Raw genomic sequence first — 22,615 nt, 5'->3', positions numbered from 1 at the left:
TCTCTTCATCGTAATTTTTAATTATTATTCATGCTTCTATGGCAGCGATAAGCTACTGCGTAACTAAGTAAATCCACCCCTTCCGTAAAAAGCCAATTCTTTTATGAGATCCTAGTATAAAACACGTATTTTTCAAATGGATTTTTGAGTGCCCAAAACGTTGATGGGCAATCAAAGTGCTGGATTTACGGAGTCTGGCTACATAGGGGGGGGGGTTCTTTTTACTTTTATAGTTAGTGCAGATAGAACGACCGTATTTGAATTTCCTGTAACAGCCCTTATGTCTCCATAAAGGACTTTCCCTTCAAACGGCCGTCTTATGTTTTGGTAGCACTTCGTTTTGAATAAACGTAAAATATCGATGTATATATACCTAAGTATATCTAAATAAATCTTGAATATTTTCAGAAATATAAAAAGCACCTTCACAGGTAAAACAGTTAACAGATAATATTAAATTGAAATCAATAAAAGTGAAATTTCACTTATTACATATTTGGACTTTTAAAAATATTCTCGTACACAAAAACGAAGAAGGAGCTCTCAAATTTAAATTCGTGTAAAATTTGAGATTTGCGGGGATTTCACATAAAGTTTAATATCGATAAGTTTCAATATCATCGTATAAATCTCAGCAGCTTTGTACGACTGAGGTCGATACCATGTCTGCAGTATCGCTTACTGAAATAGCCTTATTAATTCCATTTTATGTCCCGCTGAACATAAGCTTATGAATCTCTGGAATCCAAGTCGATACATGTATATCATCTTGCTAGTCTAAATTATTTCAATAACATGATAAAATTTCAAAAATACTATTTCGTTAAAGAATGCATTGAATAATTATACTTACTCGTATGTACCTACTTACAAAATTGAAATTATTTAGCCGTTGTGTCTATTTAGTATACTTATAGTAGAATTGTCCACTACCTGCATGCAAGCAGATATTATATTATATTTCTAGGTCAAGACACAAACCATTCACAACACTTAATTCGAACACAAACTCCCAATGTACCGTGAATTAGCAAAGTGAACCAATTGAGCAAGTGTGTCGTCCAGATACACCAACAAAATAAATTTAACAAACCAATAAACAAACTTAAACGGCCATACATGCCAGCAGAAACATGCGCTCCTGGTCCGTACCAAGACCCCATGTTTGTCGTACTTTACTACGTCAGCATTCTTTATGCCGCTATAAAGAGCTACAAAGATATAGGAGGTGAAGTGAAAGGACCCTAAATGTAATATCTCCTTTTAATTGCTGCGATCCTAGCACCTGGTGTCAGAAGTAATTGGATAGAAACGTTATTATCCCTTTGTTTTGAAGGGAATAAGTGTAAAAGATGGGAAAAATCGGGGTTTATATGAGATTTATTTTACCTCAGCAGATCTGATGTAGGTATAAACCTTTAGGATAAAATGGTTAATTAGGAGCAGGTACTGCATGGGAAGGATTTCGTACAAATTATCTACAGGGTGCTGTAATACCTACTGTAACCATATGTGCATTGACTAGGGGTGATTTTTCATTCACCTCTAGTCAGAATTTTATTGTAAAAATATCATCCCACGTATCCAACAACGGACTGAAATCTGAAATGGACACGCAAACAGCGTTATTTACAAGTTCATTCATCATTCCACATCGAAGACGTCGTAAAAGCCATTTCCACAATAATGTAGGGGCCATCAGCCGGCACCCGCCCGTCAAACTTCAATATTTCCAACGAGACAGACTCGTTTGATGTCTACCAGGAGATATTAAATAAACTCGGGTTTTCACAACATTTTTTATCTTACTCTCTAAACCCCGGGTTTTTATGCGGAGACGTAAATGGATTGAGTTTTCCCGGTAAATAGGCTGCGGTGTTTTGACGAGGACATATTTTATGTTTTGGTATCAATTTGTGTTGCCATCTCATTAGTAAGGGACAGCGCTCGGGGATTCGATTTCATTGATGTATTGAATAAAGGATTTGTACACGCACACAAGAAGGCTTATTTGAAATTGGAATTTCATTGCGATTAGGAATGTTTTTTTGTGGTATCATAATATTAGTTATTGTGTAGGGGTTGATATCGCTGCAGCGTGTTTTGAAACTATACAAGGCCAGAACGCAGAGGCTGGGACTGCTCGCGTATATTTTCAAATTAAAATGGTGCCATGATTTACTTGAAAGTATACAAGGCCATTACGCACTAATCGCGTATATTTTCAAGTAAGTTGGGCCAAAATTATGGCTTGAAAATATACTGCAGCAGTTACCACTGCGTACTAATCGTGTATATTTTCAAGTGCCAAGCGGCAATGCAAGAACTTGAAACTATACATGATTAGTTACCAGGTAGCCCTTTTGAATTGTTGCTCTCTCTTTCTTTCATGCGAAATAGTAATTAGTCTATTGCTTTCTAAACATTGCATCATCATTCCGCACTTGGCATTGTTTTCGTAACGTATTTTTTGTTTACATCGTACAGTTAAAAAGTAAATTGATTTAAATTAAACTGTAGAACTGTTGTAAATACTAAAAGAGAAGAGGGTGTAGAACAATTCATAAAAGACAATAACGGTGAATTCAAAACTTGATTATTATAGGTCTGTAATACCTACTACAATCACGAGCAATAAATAAGTCCAAGTAGCAAAAAGTCAACACCAAATTACCGCAATTTTTTAAAACATTTAATTTAGAATTTGATCAAAATGAACGTTTTTAGTTGGTTATAATAATATTTTGATGCGCTCTTAAATGTACTTTAATATTTCCGACGGCTTCATTAAGCTAGTCTTTTCCGTTCAGGAGCTATCGTCACTGGAACTTTTTCATTGCTCGTGAGTGTAGTAGGTATTACTATTAATTCATATAAATAATAAGATTCTTACTTGCAAGCATGATTGCTATAAATATCAATTTATCAATCAAATTAGAGCTTGTTCATCTTTATTTATTAACATTCTATAAGTATGACAGGCAGAACAAGTAAATTGTAGTCATGTACATTTACCGAAATAGTTAAGTAAATCAGAATCAGCATGTAGGTACAAATTATATGCGACAAGTACGCGAATCAAGCAATGTGCGTATTAGCAATGTATATTTTCAAGAACGATTCAGTAATTCCCAACTTGAAAGTATACGCGATTAGTACGCACAAATCGTGTATATTTTAAAGTCAAATAATATTTTTTTCACTTGAAACTATACAGTGCTAGTACACTATGGGTGCGTTCTGGCCTTGTATAGTTTCAAAACACGCATCGCTGCAGAAAATTATAAAATGTAAATAGTTAAATACAGAATAACTTATTTTAACTTTACTTAACAGAAAAAGTATAGGTTGGTACCTACTTAATATTTTTTTTGAATTTTAACAAATAATTGTTTTAAGCTTCCCTTAAAATGCAAATAAAGTTTTCAAATTTCGAACAGCACAGGCAATAATTTACGGCGTGACTGCATCGATTGGACAGCATCATTACCGGCCCATTTGCTCAGCCAATCAGGTTTAACATTGACGTTAAATAATGATTCCTATTTCCCGCGGTTCCGCTTGCTGCCTCCACCAGTGCTGCCAATAGTGGTTTTAGGGTTGCCACAAATTTGAATTTAAAATAAAATTGGATCATGAGAGGAAATGGGAGGTTATAAAAAAGTACCTATTTTTAAAAAAACAAACTCACAAACTTAATAAAATGTTGACAGATTCTGAAGGATAAAAGAGCCATAAGTTATAGTTATGGCCCAAACCCTACTTAAAGATACTAGGTACCTGAAAATGAAAATGTAACCATAATGATTCTATTCCATTAACTTCCCAAAAGTTATGTGTCCGATGGATGGTAATCTGTAAGTAAAGGATTCTTAAGTTTTAAGAAAAAAAAAGTGACGCGTGCAACCCTAAACCATTGCTATCAACTTAATGACGCTCAGAAGAGGAGCGCATTGGTTAAGATAATGAGGGGTCACATTCGTAGCATTGAACAAACAAGCGAGGTGGACGCGTATTGCGAATCTATTTCACAAGACAGATAACCGCCATCCGATCGCTGGACAACTGTCATTAATTTCAATAAACATTCGTCTGACAAAAGCTTTTAGTGGACGCAACTACTTGGAAGCTGCCTGATACGGGAGTTGAAGGATTCTTCTTAATGTACTCGTATCTGGGTAAAGATCTAGTCAAAATTATTTGGCATTTCATTTGATAGAAATTGTACATAAACCTAACTGGTTATCAGCTAAACGAGAACAGTACAGATGCAATTTAACCGTTCTTTTACTTAAAAAAAAAACTCTGATCATATTGCCTTGTTATAAATAAAACACGACTAAATCGCTTCTTTCAACTGTAGACTAAGTACCAGGATCCCATATATCATGACTAGACAAGTCTCGGAGCAAATACTAGGAGTGTCAGGACGGTGGGCATTGCACGTCGCCAATAAATAATATTTAGATGCCATCGATAACGGCCCTGACACCCACTGTCGTTGATGCTGAAGAATGATGTTGAATTATTGCCTCTTGGAGTTAAGTTGTATGCACATGTTGGTAAGGTGAGCTTATTTTTTTACCGGACATGTCCCCTTAGTCAGTGGTAAAGAAAGCTTTGTGGTACTGGTCCCAGTTTTTTTTTTGTTGATCCGAATAACCTACCAGCTTAGACAATTTAATTTTAAGATGCATATGGCACATTATAAGTGTATTCATAGAGTATGAATGTTTCACTTATGTACTATTCAAAATATATAAATGTCCTAGGCCCAAAGTATTTGTCTTACCTATGTGTGGTCATCACCATTTTATTTTTACCGTACCTAGGAAGTTTTTGTGGCAATAAAAGAATATACAAATAGCATCTCAATCCGGATCACAGAAATTTTCTCCTAATGTAGCTTCAAAATCTCAACAAAACAGTCAAGTCCGATGTTACGATTGAAAACGTGCCTCTCTGGCTACAGTACGATTTGTTCAGAAATTGTTTTATAAATCTCGTGTGCGGTTGTTGTTGGCTAGACCGAGGTGAGGTCAGATCGGAAATTAAATTTACAGAAGAAAATGTTTCGTTGTGACTTTCATGCTTTAGATTTTTTGACTTTAAAAAAAAGAAAGGTCTTTAATTTTATTCGCGTGTAAAAAACATTTCATGTTTTTAATTCGTCTATAGGTAAGCATGTTTTTTGTGTCTAGTACCTACTTAAGTTATTTTTTAATGATAGGTTACTACCATCATTACTTGCTCTTATTGGTGCCTACAACATTCAATACAATCGGAGATTTGTACATAATGTGTAATTAATTAACAAATAAAATTATGTATTGTATACCTCAGATACCTCTACGTATTTTTTTCAGAAAAAATAAGATGATATAGTTTTGTATTCTGAAGATTTGTGACATGTTGCCTATAGTAATCGTGCAGGCACGTCTTTTCGAACGAGTGTTTCTGAGTTTACATTTCGACTTCGACTATCCACGTAATAAGGTAGGTAAATGTTTTAAAGGATCAAAGGTATTGATTTACTGATGTATGTTTTATAGAAATAGGTAATATACGTCATTGGTATAATTGCAAATGATAAAACCTTTTAAAGCTCGTGCCAAAAGCTAGTTCTTTTCATTTAATTTCAATTATACCTACCTATAAAATCAGTAAATCAATACCTTTGATAAAATTTTATTTAAACAATTACTTACTCAAGTAAAATGAGCTCAAACGCATAAATTGACGACCGGATGGCACAGTGCTTAGTAACTCTGACTATTGTGATGAGGGTCCCGAGTAGGGCATGCAATACCGCAATACCGGTATTCGTAATACCGGTATTAGGGACAAAATTCACGCTTTTTTCAATACCGGTATTGAAAGTTAATACCGGTATTAAAGTAATACCGGAATCGGACTTTTTTAGGCTATAATAAAGCGATTAAGATATAGTATTCCTATGTACTGTGAAAGCGCACTTGTTTCCAACCGTTTGATGCAGTTTTCGGCCGTTTGATATCTACTGTTGTCCATGCGTAAACGGACACTGGATGTAAAAAAAAATTTTTATTGTAAAATTTAAACTAATACTCAATTCTCGTAAAAATCTATTACAAAAAACTGAATTTCATTGCTTTTTCTCGTTTTATTTTGACCTATACGACCTTTAATCACAATATATGCCATTTATTACAAGGAAATCTAATACCGGTATTAATACCGGGATCCCGGTATTGAGTTGCAATACCGGAACTCAATACCGGTATTGAAAATAGTTCCGGTATTGCATGCCCTAGTCCCGAGTTTCCATGTCCACATTGTCCAGATTGCCCATGTCGTGCAGCGGACTAATTTACGGATTGTGTGTTTTTTTTGTGTTCTTTAAAAAAAAACGAGCGTATGAAATATTGTTAAGTATACTTTCGATTAGTCTCGTCTAGTTAGAAAGATCACTAAGATCAGGCCACCGTAATCGTAGCTAGTAGCTACTACATCGCAACGTAAAAGACAGATACTAAAACTCATAATCATATTATCATAACACACCATTCTTTCGTAGGGTATTAGGTATTTAGGTACAAATACGTACCTACCTACGTAAATATTGAAACGTATTTCCTTATTTTTTCTTGACCACAAGTAAATAGATTGTAGGTAATACCTTGTGGGGGATATCCCAACCCAATCCTTTCTAATGTTCGAAATATGAAGGACATCGAATATAGATAGTAGGTACTTTTATAAAAATATAACATTAGGTACTTAAACATTTATTTTGAACTGCAAGCATGCTGTACAAATTCAAAAACCCCAAAATACTTCGTAAATAACATAATAAGTTAAATTAATTAATGGGTTTTATAAAATAATTAAGTTATAAACAAGAACATAGAGGAAACTTATCATTCGCCTCGCGGGTAAACCCAGGAATGACGCATTGGAAGTGTTTGTAGACGAGCCGTCCTATATTTTATATTTTTACCAAGTGAGTGTTCTTATATTATAATTACTACATACAATATATTAAGTTGTGTTTAAAGTCGTCGAAAATTACGAGGCCCGTTTGGACAGCTACAAAATGTATGGGATGACAGCTAGTGTCAAATCAAAATCATTGAAACGCTAAGCAATAAAGTAACTTTTGATGGATCAAAAGCTCTTATTTATTATTTCGATCGTTAAATAATAAGCCAGATTATGTGTCTTTTAATGGAATTCATCAAGTAAATCACGAGTAGATAGCAAATTTATGTGTGTAGCTGTCAAATTACTCTACTCTCCAAACGGGCCTATTATATTTCGACGACTGTACAAGCATAAATTTCTCTTAATATCATCTTAAGTGGGCATTAAATAATAGATAGTCAAATGTTTTTATTCGTATCTTTTTATTATTATTATTTGGTGCATATTACTGAAGTCACAGAACTCTCAGGTAGCTAAAAGGTACCAACCAATGCACAATGTTTTCTTTCCTTAAAATACATAAGTAATACATATAGGTAGGTATAACTTGTACCTCTCTGCTTAAGTTTACGTCGGTATAAATATATTTATGTTGACCTTCAAGGCTCAGTATATGTGAGGCGATGGTCAGATATCATCGCATTTATCGCCTCAAGAATAAAAATAGATATACCTATGCTTAGTGTACATAACACATAAGAGCAATACAACAGTTTAGTGAATAAATGTTATAGTCAAAAGCATTTTTTGTGTTGTGCAAAATGTTGTTAATTGGAGCAGTGTTCTTGTCACTATGGATGAGTATAAGTAAGTACTTATTTAAGAAATTTATTATGATTAGACATAATATATTCAATACAGTGATGTACACTGCCGGGCAATGAAAAAGTTCCACTCATAAAATTACGTCAACAAACGACCCCAAATTTTTTAAAGATTTAATTTAAAATTGGAACAAAATATTACCGGTTTTAGTTGGTAATATCCTGATGCTCTGTTAAATGTACTTCAATGTTGCAGGAGACGGCATTAAGCTAGCCTTTTTCGTTTAGAAGTAATTTGGTGCTTTTCTCAGTGGAACCTTTTCTTTGCCCGTGAGTGTATATAAGAAAAAGATTTTTTATATTATATAAAAACAAACTAAAATATAAAAATAAAAGATAAACCTATCACACGAGTTTTTTTTTGTGATCATTACAAAGTCAAAGAACTCTGCACGTAAGTAATTTGGTAAGTCATGTACTTCTAGGTACGTGGAAATGTGTTACTACCAGCTGATTTGTACTCACTTTATAATGTACAGTGTACACCATTATGTACTTTTCTATAAGTGCAGGTTAGATTACACTACATTACGCATTACGCTACAGCATTAATTTCATTATTTATTTTTGTTAATTTTAGTTTACGTCTTTTGAAACAGCATAGATTATATGAGTCTATGAAACAAGAACTACTTACTTATTTTATATTATGATTACTTACCTATGTATAACTTATTATTTTTGAAAGAGTACTTATTTTTTTTTATAATTGGTGGATATTTTGAATGTTTATCATTTTTATAACTGACAAAGATACCTTAATTGATATTTCTGTATAACTTCACTTTGTTTACATCTGTAACCAAGGAAGTAAAACATTTACTCTGGCCAGAGGGTATAAAGTCAAGCCTTCACATGTCACCCTTACTACAGGTTACGTTAGACATCGCAAATTAATTCAGAGTGGTCCTAATTTCTAAAGAAAGAAAGAGAACACATATAAAATACCTACTGCACAATATATAGATCTGTGTTGGTGGTGCACCGGCGCAGCACCAAAAAGGCCCCGAGCTCAGCATTTTATAATATGCTACATGTACAGAAACGTACCTCAAGCGCTGATTTCAGCTATCGGTAGATCACGGCGACCCTTTACGTTCCTCACCTTTTCTCATTTATCCTTAGACCAGCATGATACGCAGTTGATCATAATCTACTATTCCTGTTTCAGATGCCCAGTCCTGCGTCACCCCACTCGGCGCATCCAGCCAGTGCGTCTCTCTCTACGACTGTTCAGCTCTGTTGCAAGCGTTTGAACAGCGCCCCCTGCCGTCGCATGTGGTGACCTTCCTGAGGAAGTCTCAGTGCGGCTTCGAGGGATACGTGCCCAGGGTCTGCTGCGGACCACTGCCTCAGCAGCAGGCTGGCAGGCCTACTCAGGTAAGAAGATTTTTTACAAATCAGTATCAGATTCGAATTAGGTAGTTCTTCTTTGATAATTTTTAAGGCGTCTTCTACTGCATTCTTCATTCTTGAATACTGTAAATACTACAGTCCTGAGCTGGAACGCTTTCGCAGTTCTTTCCCAAGCGCCATCTTTATTCTTACTTCACGAGGTCCAGCATCCATGATGCATTTTAACTGGCATGAGTGTTAGTACCGAGTGGTGATGGCCTACGTTCTACAGTTCACTGCTACAGCCTCTTGATGATAAATGAGTGACCAAAATTTATTTCAACTTCCAGTCCCTCCCAGTTCTTCTCTTATTTTTCTCTATATCTCTTCTAAAAATCAATACTCCAATAACCCCGCAGGCTCCACCCACTGCCAGACCAACATCTCAAAGCAGACCTCAGAGCGGTCGCGAGCCAGCAGCTCCAGAAGACAGCAGACCAGAGTCGGAAGGAAAATGCGGAGTAGACACCAACGGAGACAGAATCTATGGAGGACAGTTCACTGACCTCGACGAGTTCCCGTGGATGGCTCTGCTGGGATACCGCACACGTACGTTGATGTTATAATAAAGATATTTTGTATCATGGCTATCATAAAAAGTCCACAGTATGTTTGTTTGTTTATGTTAGTACATTAGGTATCCATTTTTATAGTGGAGATCGAGTAAAACAGTTTACACAGGGTAAGTTTTTCAGTTTGATAACTAGATCTTTTGGTTAAATCGTCTTGGGTTAGTCTAGCGCACTGTTTTTACACACTGTATAAAATGGATGACGTTTTAGTTTTAACACTGACGATCAAAATTCATTATTTGTTAGGCAGTGGATGCATTTGGCACAGTTCTTAATTATACCTATATATTATACAATATACAATGTTGCGATGTCATTAACTTACTTCCTAGTCGATTAACATGTGGGATCAATCAAAACAATGATAACGCAATGTTGAAGAGTAGGAGATAAAAATTATCACATCATAATAATTGTTACATTTCACAATATTTATATCATACGTACGGTCAAGCTCACGGTCAGTAGATGATAGTCTGGATGGAGTTCTATCAGTGAACGAGATAAAGGCAGGTGCAATGACCAAACATCCTGCTGACTATGTTTAAATAAATTAAATAAATAATAGATTTCGCAAGTTAACGATTTCGAGTAGTTCATTAACTTGTAAATTCTAATATATTCGACAATGATCAATCAAAACAGAAGTTGTAACTTGTAGTATCATACCATTTATAACATACCTAACTAATACATACGGAATCACAATATTATCACATTTTGCTGGTCTGACCAAGATTCCATAACCAGTTGCAACGTTTTTGCTTTGATTTTCCTCCTTCTTAAATATTTAATGACTTATTAAGATTTTGCTTCCCGCGCGATTGATACTTAGAATTTTATTATTGGGGAGCTATTTTTCTATGGAGCTTTGTTTTCTATTCTATTATCCTTTGTCACTCTCGCATACTAGGCCGAATATAAATACTTTTGGTGATAAATTAACATCATCAGCCAATAATCATCCACTGCTGGACATAGGTGAAAAAAGGTTTGTTGATAAATTAACAAACACTTACATTTTGTTTTCTGCTCTTTCTTAGCGTAGCGTCGATGACAAACAAAACATGTATGCTGTTTATAAGTTGGAGAGTATACCACCAGAAACTGACAGTAATAGATCGATATTCCTATAGGTTCTATCGTGCCACTCGGCATACACACAGGGCACGGGTTCTCCTTTCAAAGAAGGGAGGGTTTTAGGGCTAGTCCACCACGCTGGCCTAGTGCGGGTTGGTGGACACTAGCACCACCAAGCTTGTGCTGAGAGTTGATTCCGACTGTCAAATGTTTTCAAGCTGCCCGACTAGGCCTCCGAATAGGCTCGACTGCTGCCGAAACAGCAACTGTGATCCACGACTGAACATGCCATCTATCAACACACACACACATCACGTCCCCACTGCTAGGGCATGGGTCTACTTCCAATGAAGGAAGGGTTTTAGGCCTATTGTTGGCTGGTTGTGGATAAATAGTGAAATTAACCTCACATTGGTTTCAGGAAGCGGTGACATGACGTACCAGTGCGGGGGGGTGCTGATCAACCGGCGCTACGTGCTGACCGCGGCTCACTGCGTCACCGGCGCCATCGAGACACAAGTCGGCACCCTGTAAGCAAACACATTTTGTTATCCTACTAATATTATAAAGTTTGTGAGTATGTGTGTGTGTGTGTGTTTGTTACCTCATCACGTCAAAACGGCTGAACCTATTTTAATGAAATTTGGTATGGAGTTAGCTGACACCCAGGATTAACAAATAGGCTTTTTAAGGCGAAGCGATGCTCGCGTTAACAGCTAGTGAGTTACTAAAACAAAGGTTTAAAAATTAAAAAAGCCTTCGATCTTTTATCTCCGATTGAAATGGTTGGATGAGAGGCCAAGGACAGAGTGAAGTGGCGCTCTTTGGCAGAGGCTGATGACAGCCACTCTTGGGACGATATGGTTTGGTAATACGATTACTCGAGAGTCGGGCCTCATACTAATAATTTCTCGTGTAAGTTCTAATGATGCATCACGCACAAACATGATCATAACTGAGATTTTTATTTTATCAGCCTTCTTCTTTGTTTCCTACACAAGCGAGATAAAAAACTGCCATCTACAATAATGCGTCTTTCTGCAAGAACAAGCTACAGACATTGTGCCACATAACCTGTTTAACTTGTAGTATAAGGAAATCTGCGGGGGATATTATAGGTAGTCACAAAAGGCCGCAGTGATTATTATTTAGATATTTGACGAATGAGAAAAACATAACAATAGAAAAGAATCCATGAAAATATAAAAAAATAATGATAAGCAGAGAAAGTAGAATTATATTGATGATATTACAAATACGGATTTCGAGTTAGTTTGTTTTCAGGTTTTTATTAATTTGTATATTTTTCGTATCCAAAGTATCTCTTCTTCCATACTGCTGCTTTTTTTTTGTCGCTATAATAGGTATGAGTACAGAACAAAAATTCAACCTCCTTCTTAACATCCATAGAGCCACGGTTCGCCTCGGAGAGTACGACACACAGACCCCCATAGACTGCATGGAGAAGACCTGTGCGGATCCCCCCCAAGAGATTGCAGTGGACCGGGGAATCCCCCACCCCGGCTTCGCAGATGGCAACAAGAATCGACAGGATGACATCGCTCTAGTCAGAATGGCACAGCGGGCCGCTTACAATTGTAAGTTATACTTTTAACCGACTTCGAAATATGGAGTAGGTTTTAACTAAGATGTATGAAAAATTACATAGGTCCTTTAATGCTGGATAATTAAGTTAATTATGTAGTTCCAAGAAAAGACTCGTTTAAAGTAGACTAAGATTTTTAGGCAACCGCTAGTTACTGTGTAATGCTTGGCAAATCACTCGTTATTAGAAAGCAATGTTGTAATTTAAATTGCAAACAAGCACTCGAAACAATCAAAATAATAAATAAAAGCTTAGGGAACGCGTTTTGCATAAACTGGCTCCGAAAATGTTTAATATTATTTTGTGATTCATTTTAATTTTGGTTGCGAAGCTGCTTCCAAGGTCATCGGTGGGTAGACACCAGATGACAACTCAAATTAACGATATTTTGAAAGATAAAACTGCTGTAATCCTCTTCTTCTTCTTCTTATCGTGTCGACGACAAACTAACAAAGTCGCTAAATAATACATGCCCAGAACTGGGCCACTGATACTGCACCGCTAGTAGCGGTCATGAGCTCTTCCCGCGTACAGGTGTAGGGACACGCGGGGCATGAAGTGAGGTGCACCATAGTTTGTGGCGCTTCACACAAGCAGTTCAGGTTTTGTGCATCCGTGAATCCCCACCTAGCCATATTGTCCTTACTACGACCGACCTGTGTTCTAAGTCGGTTTAAAGACTTCCAGGTCTCCCAAGGCAATTTATGTCCAGGTGGGAGGTTCTCTGACGGCTGCACAAATGGGGTTGGAAGGGACACTTTTTGACGCCAGAGAGCACACCTCGCTTGCGCTTGGCTAGTGTTCAGTGGATCAACACATTTCATAAAGCTGCGTCGGCTTGGCAGTCTTTGCGGCGCAGGGACGAAGCCATGCATGGGATGTCGTGTGTCGTCCATTTTGGCCCTTTCTGCGGAACTTGCCACAGTCCTGCGGACGTCCGGGGGCGCTATGCCAGCCAGTGGATAAAGCATCTGTACCGGAGTCGGTTTTAAACAACCACTTATAATTCGGCACGTTTCATTAAGTGCAGTATCCACCAGTTTGGCGTGGGCAGATCGGCCCCACACTGGACACGCATATTCTCCTACGGAGAACGCAAGCGCCAGTCCAGACGTCCGCAGCACCTGTGGTGAGGCTCCCCACTTTGTGGTTGTAAGGCGCTGTAGAATGTTGTTGCGGGAGTGTACCTTCTTTTTGACATTTTCACAGTTCTTACGATAGGTGAGTGACCTGTCCAGGGTAATACCCAGGTATTTAGGGAGACTATTATGAGCAATCGGCACCCCCTGCCACGTGATATCAAGTTTACGTCCCGCTTGATTGTTGCGAAGATGGAAAGCGCAAGATTCTGTTTTTGATGGGTTAGGCTTGAGGGAGTTTTCCTTGTAGTAGGCACTTAAATTATTAAGAGCTACGGTGAGGTGTAATCCTCTAATTCTGAATAAATAAAATATAATATTATTATGGCCAATACTAGACATACTAGTCCAGTCAAAGAGTGAGGTGTAGAGTGCGTGAGCAGGTAACTAAACGATTCCTTCAGAAACTTGTTCAGGGGGCTTAGGTTGTTAACATACCAAAAGTCCTGACTCCTAGGTGATGAGCGGGGGGGAGGACAGGGGGGTAAAGGTACGAATTTTTGGTTTTTCGCTTATATCTCGAAAACGGTGCATCGCAGAGAAATATTTTCAAAGCATAAAATGGAGTTCTTTAAATTATCTAAAACTTTTATATCATACGTATTTTTCTAATTCCTAACCGTTTTTGAGTTATACCCTCGGAAAAAGTTGAAATTTACACGACAAATCTATTCAAGTCAAAACATTCATAAACATTGCATCATATTTTCTAAACCGATTCATAAACGAAAAAAATGAATAGGAAAGCAGTTATAGATTTTTAAATTTCCTTTTAGAATATATATAGATACTAGCTGTTGCCCGCGAGCTTCGCTTCGCCTTAAAATTATTTTGCCGTGGACGACTCCCGAACTACCTACCCAATAACATGCCATGGTGGTATTAAATTAGATGAAAGTTGACAAATAAGTACGAAGATACTTGACTAAAAATGATTTTCATGACTTCATTGAGCAAAGACTTGTATAGCAATGGCAGAATAGTAATTTATAAATGTTTAATTTCAAGCATCTAACTTATGCAGTATTGTTTTTTTTCATACTACTTATTTTTTTTCACTTTAACTCCCATTTTTCAAAACAAAACCATAACTTTACTAAGGTGTGCAGACATGTTAGATTGAAAACATCTAGGTATCTTGCAATATCCTATTGTAACTAAGCTTCACGGCTGTTTTAACAGCATGCAGATTTCATCACGCACGTGGGATAGCACGCCATTTTCCCGCATCTCGTGTGCATATTCCACGCGTCACAATGAATACTTGTATGAACGCGTGCGGGGAAATCCCGCGTGCGTGATCAAATCCGCATGATGTTAAAAACAGCCTAAGTTAATGCCGAATTTCAACCGCTAACTCCGGTTTTTGTGGGAAAATACGGTACCTAAGCTACGTCCCTTCCTAATTTCAAGTGCCTACGCTACGTTTAGCCTGTGCGTGTCAGTCATGGGAATTCCGTAAAGAAAATCTCTGCATATTTTCCTAAAACACCTACGTAATAAGTTTCATGGTTTATGTTCAAAAATGACGCATAAGAACCAAATGACAATGAATGAAACCTCGTATTGAAAAGTACAGTCGTTTTTTGGGTTGTTTTCGAGGACCTTAAAAACTTACTGTAAATACATACAAACTATAAGTACATTAGCTAAAATCAAACCATACCGCGATCTATATCCGATCCGACAACGCCATCTAGGAGCGGACATAGCTACTATATAAATTAAACTTCTAAAACTCAACACCCATAAAACTTTCAACCCCTATATTACACCCCCACACTGGGTTTTTTTAATATGCTAATTATATTTTTTTTGTGATTATGTAGTGAATAAATACAAAATATAATGTTTTTATCTTCAAAAATGACGAACTTCATACAAAATATGAACACCTATTTCATCCACTCACAGATCGAAGTTTAAAAAACGCTAGAACAAAATGTTTAATTATTGCTCATCAAGTGCTTAAATATAAAGTTTATTTAAAAAAAGATCTACCCCGGCCGGGAATCGAACCCGGGACCTTCGGCATAGCAGTCAGGGTCACTAACCACTACGCCAGTCAGCCGTAGTATTTTTATCTTTTAAAATTAAGTATTCGCATACAACTTACAACCTCCGTTTCGCAATAAAAAGTAGCCTATGTTCTTTCTCAGGGTCTAGACCATATGTATACCAAATTTCATTCAAATCCGTTCAGTAGTTTTGGCGTGAAAGAGTAACAGACAGACAGACAGACAGACAGTTTTCCGTTTTCCGAAGGTATAACTCGAAAACGGTTAGGAATTAGAAAAATACATATGATATAAAAGTTTTAGATAATTTAAAGAACTCCATTTTATGCTTTGAAAATATTTCTCTGCGATGCACCGTTTTCCAGATATAAGCGAAAAACCAAAAAATCGTACCTTTACCCCCCTCTTCTCACCCCCGCTCATCACCTAGGAGTCAGGACTTTTGGTATGTTAACAACCTAAGCCCCCTGAACAAGTTTCTGAAGGAATCGCTTAGTTACCTGCTCACGCACTCTACACCTCATTTTGGGTCATTTATTGACTGGACTATACGGTGTACTCTGGGCAGACAACACCACTTGGACAACAATCTGAGTGCCCTAATCCTTTCACCACGGTGATAGTTTAGCTAGTAGCAAATTTTTTGTCATTTCTTTAATGAAAAGAAGAGTTATAAAACCCCTTTGAAGCGGCTCTCACCTCTTGGTTAACAAAATGTACTACTGTAACGATGCACGATTCAGGCGGTAACAAAATAAGCGTTTCATATTTTCCAAGCGATCTTATTACTATTGTCTTGTAAATTGAATAAATTATATTAATTATTATTGATATCATCAAACCTTGTTTCCAGACTACATCCAGCCGATCTGCCTGGTGGGCAACAGCGCGAGGATCGACGTCGGAGTGGACGTGTTCGTCGCCGGCTGGGGAAAAACCCTCAACGGTGAGTACACGGCTTGTCCAAACATATCACTACTTTATTGATTTTAAACCGGCTATCTGTTGGTTGATGTGTAGTTTCGAAGTAGGTAACTGATGTGGTGTCTCTTGTTATGATTGTGTGCGGTAATTTGTGGTTTTGTTTGGTTTCGACCGTTGTTGCTAATGCATTTCGCATGTTGTCTGAGAAGGTTTTGGTCAAGTAAATAATGACATCTAAATCATAAATTATAGTATGCTTTATCAACAACTTATATGAGTCTGATTACGAAAAACTTATTTATGTCAGTATAGCGTAACTGTGTGTTACTTATATGGAACAACAACGAACAACTACTTAAATCACTATTTCAATTATCTTTTCAGGACGGTCAAGTCCAGTGAAAACCAAGCTCGGTCTCCCCATCTTCAGCAAGAGTGACTGCTTCCAAAAGTACAAGAAATTGGGAGCAGCTTTAACAGACAAGCAACTTTGCGCTGGAGGGGTGTTCGCCCAAGACGCCTGTAGGGGAGACTCTGGAGGCCCCCTGATGAAGAGGAGACCAGACGGAGTGTGGGAGGCAGTAGGAGTGGTGTCTTTCGGCAACGGATGCGGCAATGATGGCTGGCCTGGAGTCTACACAAATGTGGCCTCCTACAAAGACTGGATTCAATCCATGCTGAGATCGACGAACGTGTGAGGGATAATGGATGTTTGGTTTAGGAATGTTTTGACTGCTGCATAGATCTGATTGTAAGGACTTGTAAAGTTGTGATTAAACTTTTGTAAGCGGTTGCTGTTGGAGTTTATGATTGAGATTTGTTCTATTATAAAGTGGATAAAATGCTTAGGCATAAACTATTTTTGAAAGCTAAGTAATGTGTCTATGAGAGGAAAGAATAAAAGTAATGCATATACCTAGTGCAAAGCAATTGAGTTTGTTTTAACAAATAGTTTAGGAATAAAAATCGAAAGTAACCCATATGCGGAATATTCTCCCTGCCAAGAATCAAAAGTATAAACCAAGAATTTTCTCATAGTAAATAGCAATAAGACTTTTATATGTAAATGTAAGATGTGCGATGCCGTAAAAAATCAGTGATTAACTTTATAAACTTAACAATTTGGTATTTTACCGAATTGATTAATAAAAAAATCACTGTTAACCACTTTGTATCTCTGACTCTTATCATGTCATAAAAATTAATTAAACATTCTCTTAATCTGAATTTCATTTGTGACTAGTTTCTTTTCAATATGTACGTATGTGCTTTTCTTCCCCCCCAAGTCTGATATAACTTCCTATTTATATCATAACATAATCATCAGCCCGCAGTTATCTCCCGTTGTATATACTCGTATATTATGGAATATTATGTATTATTATGATGTATGACTGTATATGTGTATGTATCGATTTGGTAAGAGAATATATAGGTATCGTGTCAATCCAGCAGCAATTTATCTCAATAATTGCAACGAGATAATATTAATAGGGGCATGTCGAAACAAGGAAAATGCTATCGAAAACCTCCATTGCGGAAACTATACTGTACCTCTGATCATTTCCTTATCTTTATGGTATAATTATGTAGTTAAAAACACAGTGTGTAGTAATAATAATAATTTACAGTTAATGTTGTTGTTTTAATGCGGTAGCTCTCTTATATGGTTATATTACACAAAACATTTGAAATGTTTTGAATTCTGTAAAGTATAATCATTATGTTGAATTATGTATATCACTGAAACAGGGCTTTTTATATCCTCTTGATATTTCAATTTAATGTATCAATCATTTGATTACAATAAAGATATGACTCTTCTCCCCTGACATACCTACACATTTTCACTCAAATAATTTACAGAATATATCCATTTAGGTTTAATTTGCATTCGCTATGTAAATCAAATAGAGGGTGATCCCAAAAGTCATCGCTGGATACCCCCGCGCCGCTGATACAAAGAAACTCAATTAAATGTTACATATCATTTGCATAGGTGTCGGAGACAATCAAACTAAGTGGCAGCCATGGCACTGCCCTCCTTGCATAATTAAATTATTACCTCTTGTTACGTATTTCCAAAATTATTTTCCTTTACCTCATCTACCCTTTGACTCTCTAGGGAATGGGCGACGGCTGCGTGGAAATTATTTTAAGTATAAAAAGGTATGGAAAAAAACTATTATAAATGCTGAGTTGCAGAAAGGAATAAAGTTCCTTTCTGCAACTAATGCAGCTAATGTCGACAATATATTGATGCCTTGCTTTGACTGACCTACGCCGGATACAAAGAGACAGACATTAGCTTTAACTACCTTTCTGCAAATCGGCATCAGCTATCACGGGAACAGTCGGTTAACTACCAAACAAACAAAGTAACCTCACAAAACGCATAAATACATACGTGTTATTAGTAATTTATGTGGCAACTTTGAAGCCGAAAAAATATATCACTAAATCAAAAATAGGAATGAATTTATTTATTACTTTTAGATAACAAAGCACACACAGCCCCTCTGAGTGCGAGGCAGAAGCGGAAAAGAAGAATTACGACAGTTTAAAAAGTAGGCGCCATTTACATAAAACTACTATATTGGAAATGATATAGTCTTCATCGTGTAACATTCGTTTGTTTCATGTGAAAATTATTCAGATCACTCTTTGGAATAATGAGAAGAAGGCGTTGCCAGGGAAATAATGTTTGAGGAAAAAACGCGGAGGACCATATTTTTACCATTTCACTGATAAAGAGAGGTGTTATGTTCAGAGGTGTTTGGAAATTGATCAAAATAGCCGATTTTTATAATTAAATCCAGATTATGGTATTAATAAGATGTTGGAGATTTTACAAAAAACTATAAGCAGATCAAGTATATTTTTCATGTCTTTCAGTTAGTATAAGTACTATGTACAATGTACAACAGTGTTGATTCAATAAGCACGCAATCAATGTGTAAATTGAAGGTTTATTACGGGACTATCGCACACGGATCTAGGAAATAATTGTACGGCACGAGATGCAAAACGTAAAATTACAACTAAATGATAAAATCTCTTTCAGTTTTCATGTATAAAGGCGATCTGTTATAAAATACTCGCTCCAGTGTTTTTAAACCATATCTGTTTTATAAAGTTTTAAAAATATTATATTTATTCATATTATATATTTAAGAATAAAATAAATTTAGAAGTTACTCGATGTTTTCTAAGGTTTTGTCAGTTACGGTGATATTGGTGTGGCTGTTCCTGAAATCAGCATCGGCTGGTGATGATGATGTAAGTTATGTTAACTTATATATGTAGTATTTTTTAATCACAGGTATGGGTCAAAGAACCTAAACCCTCTCAAGGAATGCTTGGCACTTGGCTTCTTTTCCCTATATTGTTCTTGTCTTAAGCCCCAACAGTTTCACCATACCCTGTTAGATCATAACAAGGGATTAGTTGTTGACTTTTGACACATCTGGCAAGAATTTAATATGGAGATGACGTATAATTGATGACATTAGGTACAATGTACAATGTAACAGAATGTTAATGATCTAACAGACTATGATGAAACTCGGCATAAAGCTTAAAACAATCGAGATTTTTTAAACTGGTTAACTGTACCGTTCGATTGTTTTAAGCTAACTTGCTTATAGTAAATTTTACTAAACAATCAAGTACTGAGTACCTACATATTTTATGTCTCCCGCACATTTCCGATATTGACAGAGTGGGATGGGTCATTATAAGAACCAGCAACAACTCCGTAATAAATTACGTTGACCAATAGAAACGCATTTAACACAATTTCAGTACTCGTTTTTCAAAAAACAATTGACTATAGAAAGATCCCCGTGACACCCTTTCATTTGATCCATACTTCCGAATTGTTTAAAATAAAACCTTTCACGAAATACCAGGATCACACGTACGCCCTGGAGTTCACGAAGGTGGCGGAGAACTGCCAGGGCTCAGAAAACAAGGACATGGGCATCAACATGACGCTGGAGACCAACAGCGAGCACGCCACCCTGTCGGGATCTGTCACCATTGGGCTTGAGCTGGGCGACAGTGTCGAGGTAAGTATAGGGAAAAATACATAATTATATGAATAGCTGGATCCAGTAATCGATCCAGCAGAAAATCCACAGGATCCAATCGCCCACGGCATAGACGCTCCTTGCCGCGTAACGATTGGATAAATATATAGCATGGGTCGCTTGGTTTGGATCCGGCTATTACTTTAAAACACTAAAGAAGTAGGCACATTTTGTCGTGGTGCAGCGCAAAAGTTGTTCAAATATACTTCATGAGAATATGAATAAGGACATGGGCAATTGGGCATCAACATGATGCTGGTGACAAACAGTCACCAACGGGGTGGAATTTAATAATAATAATAAAGAACATTTGCCGGGCCGTAGCGCAAAAGTCTTTACAAACGATGGTATACACTCACACTACGCGGAAGGACCTCTTGATCGGTGCAATATGTTCAGAGGCCCAATTCCGCGAATGAATTATTTGTATGTCACTGTGAACACGATAAGTATATAACATACTTAAGTAAGTAAACTAAGAATTTGATAGAATAACTTTTTATTTTCAGTTGTTGATCGAAGTGGAAAAGGTGCTGGACAATGGTAAAACTGACCCCATGTTGACGATGGCTGCCAACCTGTGTGCTAGTATGAAGGACGATGATTTTCCAGCAAAGGCTATTTATGAGAAAATGGGCCTGTCATCTTGCCCAGTGGCTGCTGTAAGTTTTATTTAAATTTCTACTGCGAAATATGATAGTACAGCAAAAAAGTTTGGTAGTTTGACACTCATGGGGGTCACTCCTGGGATACCATAACAATGGTAGCTATTCTGAAGGCAGAAATTCTAATTTTAACGCTGTCAAACTATAAATTCTGCTAGCAAAAAATGACATTTACGGGAACACTCATAGAGTCGAATTTGTATTAAAGAAATTAAGGTTTTGACAGCCCTAAAATTAGAAAATCTGTCTTTAGAATCGACATCATTATTTTATTAATTAAAACATCCTTCGCAATGCATAATCGGGGCGTAATTATTGTTTATTGAATTTGTGTGAATACATTTACGTTACGTATTTGTGTAAATACGTTTAAGTTATAGCTATAATTATTTAATTTTAAGCACACATTTTATTTAATATTCATTTCGCCGATCCCTACTATTACGGTTAATGTTGATTCATTCATTACCTTTTTTGGACCCTCGATTCGATTCGCTTTGCACGCAATTACGCGTTAGAGGTACAACGTATAAGTACATAAACCTTTTTTTTTCAGGATGTGTACCCAGTGGAAGATATGATGCTGGACATGGCCTTTGCAGATGACGTCATGTGTCACGATTACGTCGGGAAATACTCCGCAAAGTTAATTGTGAAGTCAGGAATCGACGAATTGGGATGTTTCGAGTGTCTCCTTGAGATAACTGAGACCGAATAATTGATGTAACTTTTCGTAAAACTGCTGTCACAGGTTTAAAGCTGCGGTCACAGTAGACAAACAGTTGAAGTTTAAAATGTGTAGAGTGAGAGCAAAACCAGCAAACAGTGAACTCACTAATTGCCTACTAGAGACGTAGCCTAAGGCGTAATACATAGCTTTGTAAATGCACCTTTATAATGAATTATTAGTACGGAGTAAAGGCTGCTACTCTGTAGTAATAAGATCGTTTATCAATTAGTTGTAAGTTATATTATAAATAGCTTAGATGATATTAGATTCAAGATTTTAGGTGCTGTACGATTTTAGATGCTAGTTATGGGTTTAATGGGATATATTTTAAGCTTAGTAAAGAAGCGATATAAAATCAATATTGTTATTGTGGATGGTATTGTTTTATTTAAAACACGATTATAGAATTATGTTATTTCTTATAGCAAATTCAATTTTCTTATCTACGTTTTTCAGTTTATTCGTTTCATAAAATAATAATGTAAGTTCTACACGTCCATCTATAAACTCATAATACTTACTACTCGTGAACATTAATTAATATTTATTAAAGAAAAAAAATACTATTTTAAAATGTATTTACTTAATGAATTTTAAGTTACAGCCGT

General features: G+C 36.6%; 2 protein-coding genes across 2 annotated transcripts; both read left to right on the top strand.

The window, feature by feature from the left end:
- Positions 1 to 7,568: 7,568 nt before the first annotated feature.
- LOC105384195 (phenoloxidase-activating enzyme 1) lies at positions 7,569 to 18,156 on the top strand. Its single transcript, XM_011554391.3, has 7 exons — positions 7,569 to 7,770; positions 8,959 to 9,167; positions 9,542 to 9,731; positions 11,256 to 11,364; positions 12,245 to 12,432; positions 16,451 to 16,543; positions 16,906 to 18,156. The coding sequence occupies exons 1-7, from the start codon at positions 7,725 to 7,727 to the stop codon at positions 17,217 to 17,219; spliced, it is 1,149 nt and encodes a 382-aa protein (XP_011552693.3). The 5' UTR covers positions 7,569 to 7,724; the 3' UTR covers positions 17,220 to 18,156.
- Positions 18,157 to 19,623: 1,467 nt separating this feature from the next.
- LOC105384197 lies at positions 19,624 to 22,381 on the top strand. Its single transcript, XM_011554392.3, has 4 exons — positions 19,624 to 19,800; positions 20,433 to 20,591; positions 21,122 to 21,274; positions 21,834 to 22,381. Exons 1-4 carry the CDS (start codon positions 19,723 to 19,725, stop codon positions 21,993 to 21,995), a joined length of 552 nt encoding a protein of 183 aa, XP_011552694.1. The 5' UTR covers positions 19,624 to 19,722; the 3' UTR covers positions 21,996 to 22,381.
- Positions 22,382 to 22,615: the final 234 nt, after the last annotated feature.

The sequence above is a fragment of the Plutella xylostella genome, chromosome 12 (assembly GCF_932276165.1).
Source record: "Plutella xylostella chromosome 12, ilPluXylo3.1, whole genome shotgun sequence".
In the NCBI taxonomy this organism is placed as follows: domain Eukaryota; kingdom Metazoa; phylum Arthropoda; class Insecta; order Lepidoptera; family Plutellidae; genus Plutella; species Plutella xylostella.
Note: the sequence above shows the minus strand (reverse complement) of the source record. Positions and strands in the feature narration are given on the sequence as shown.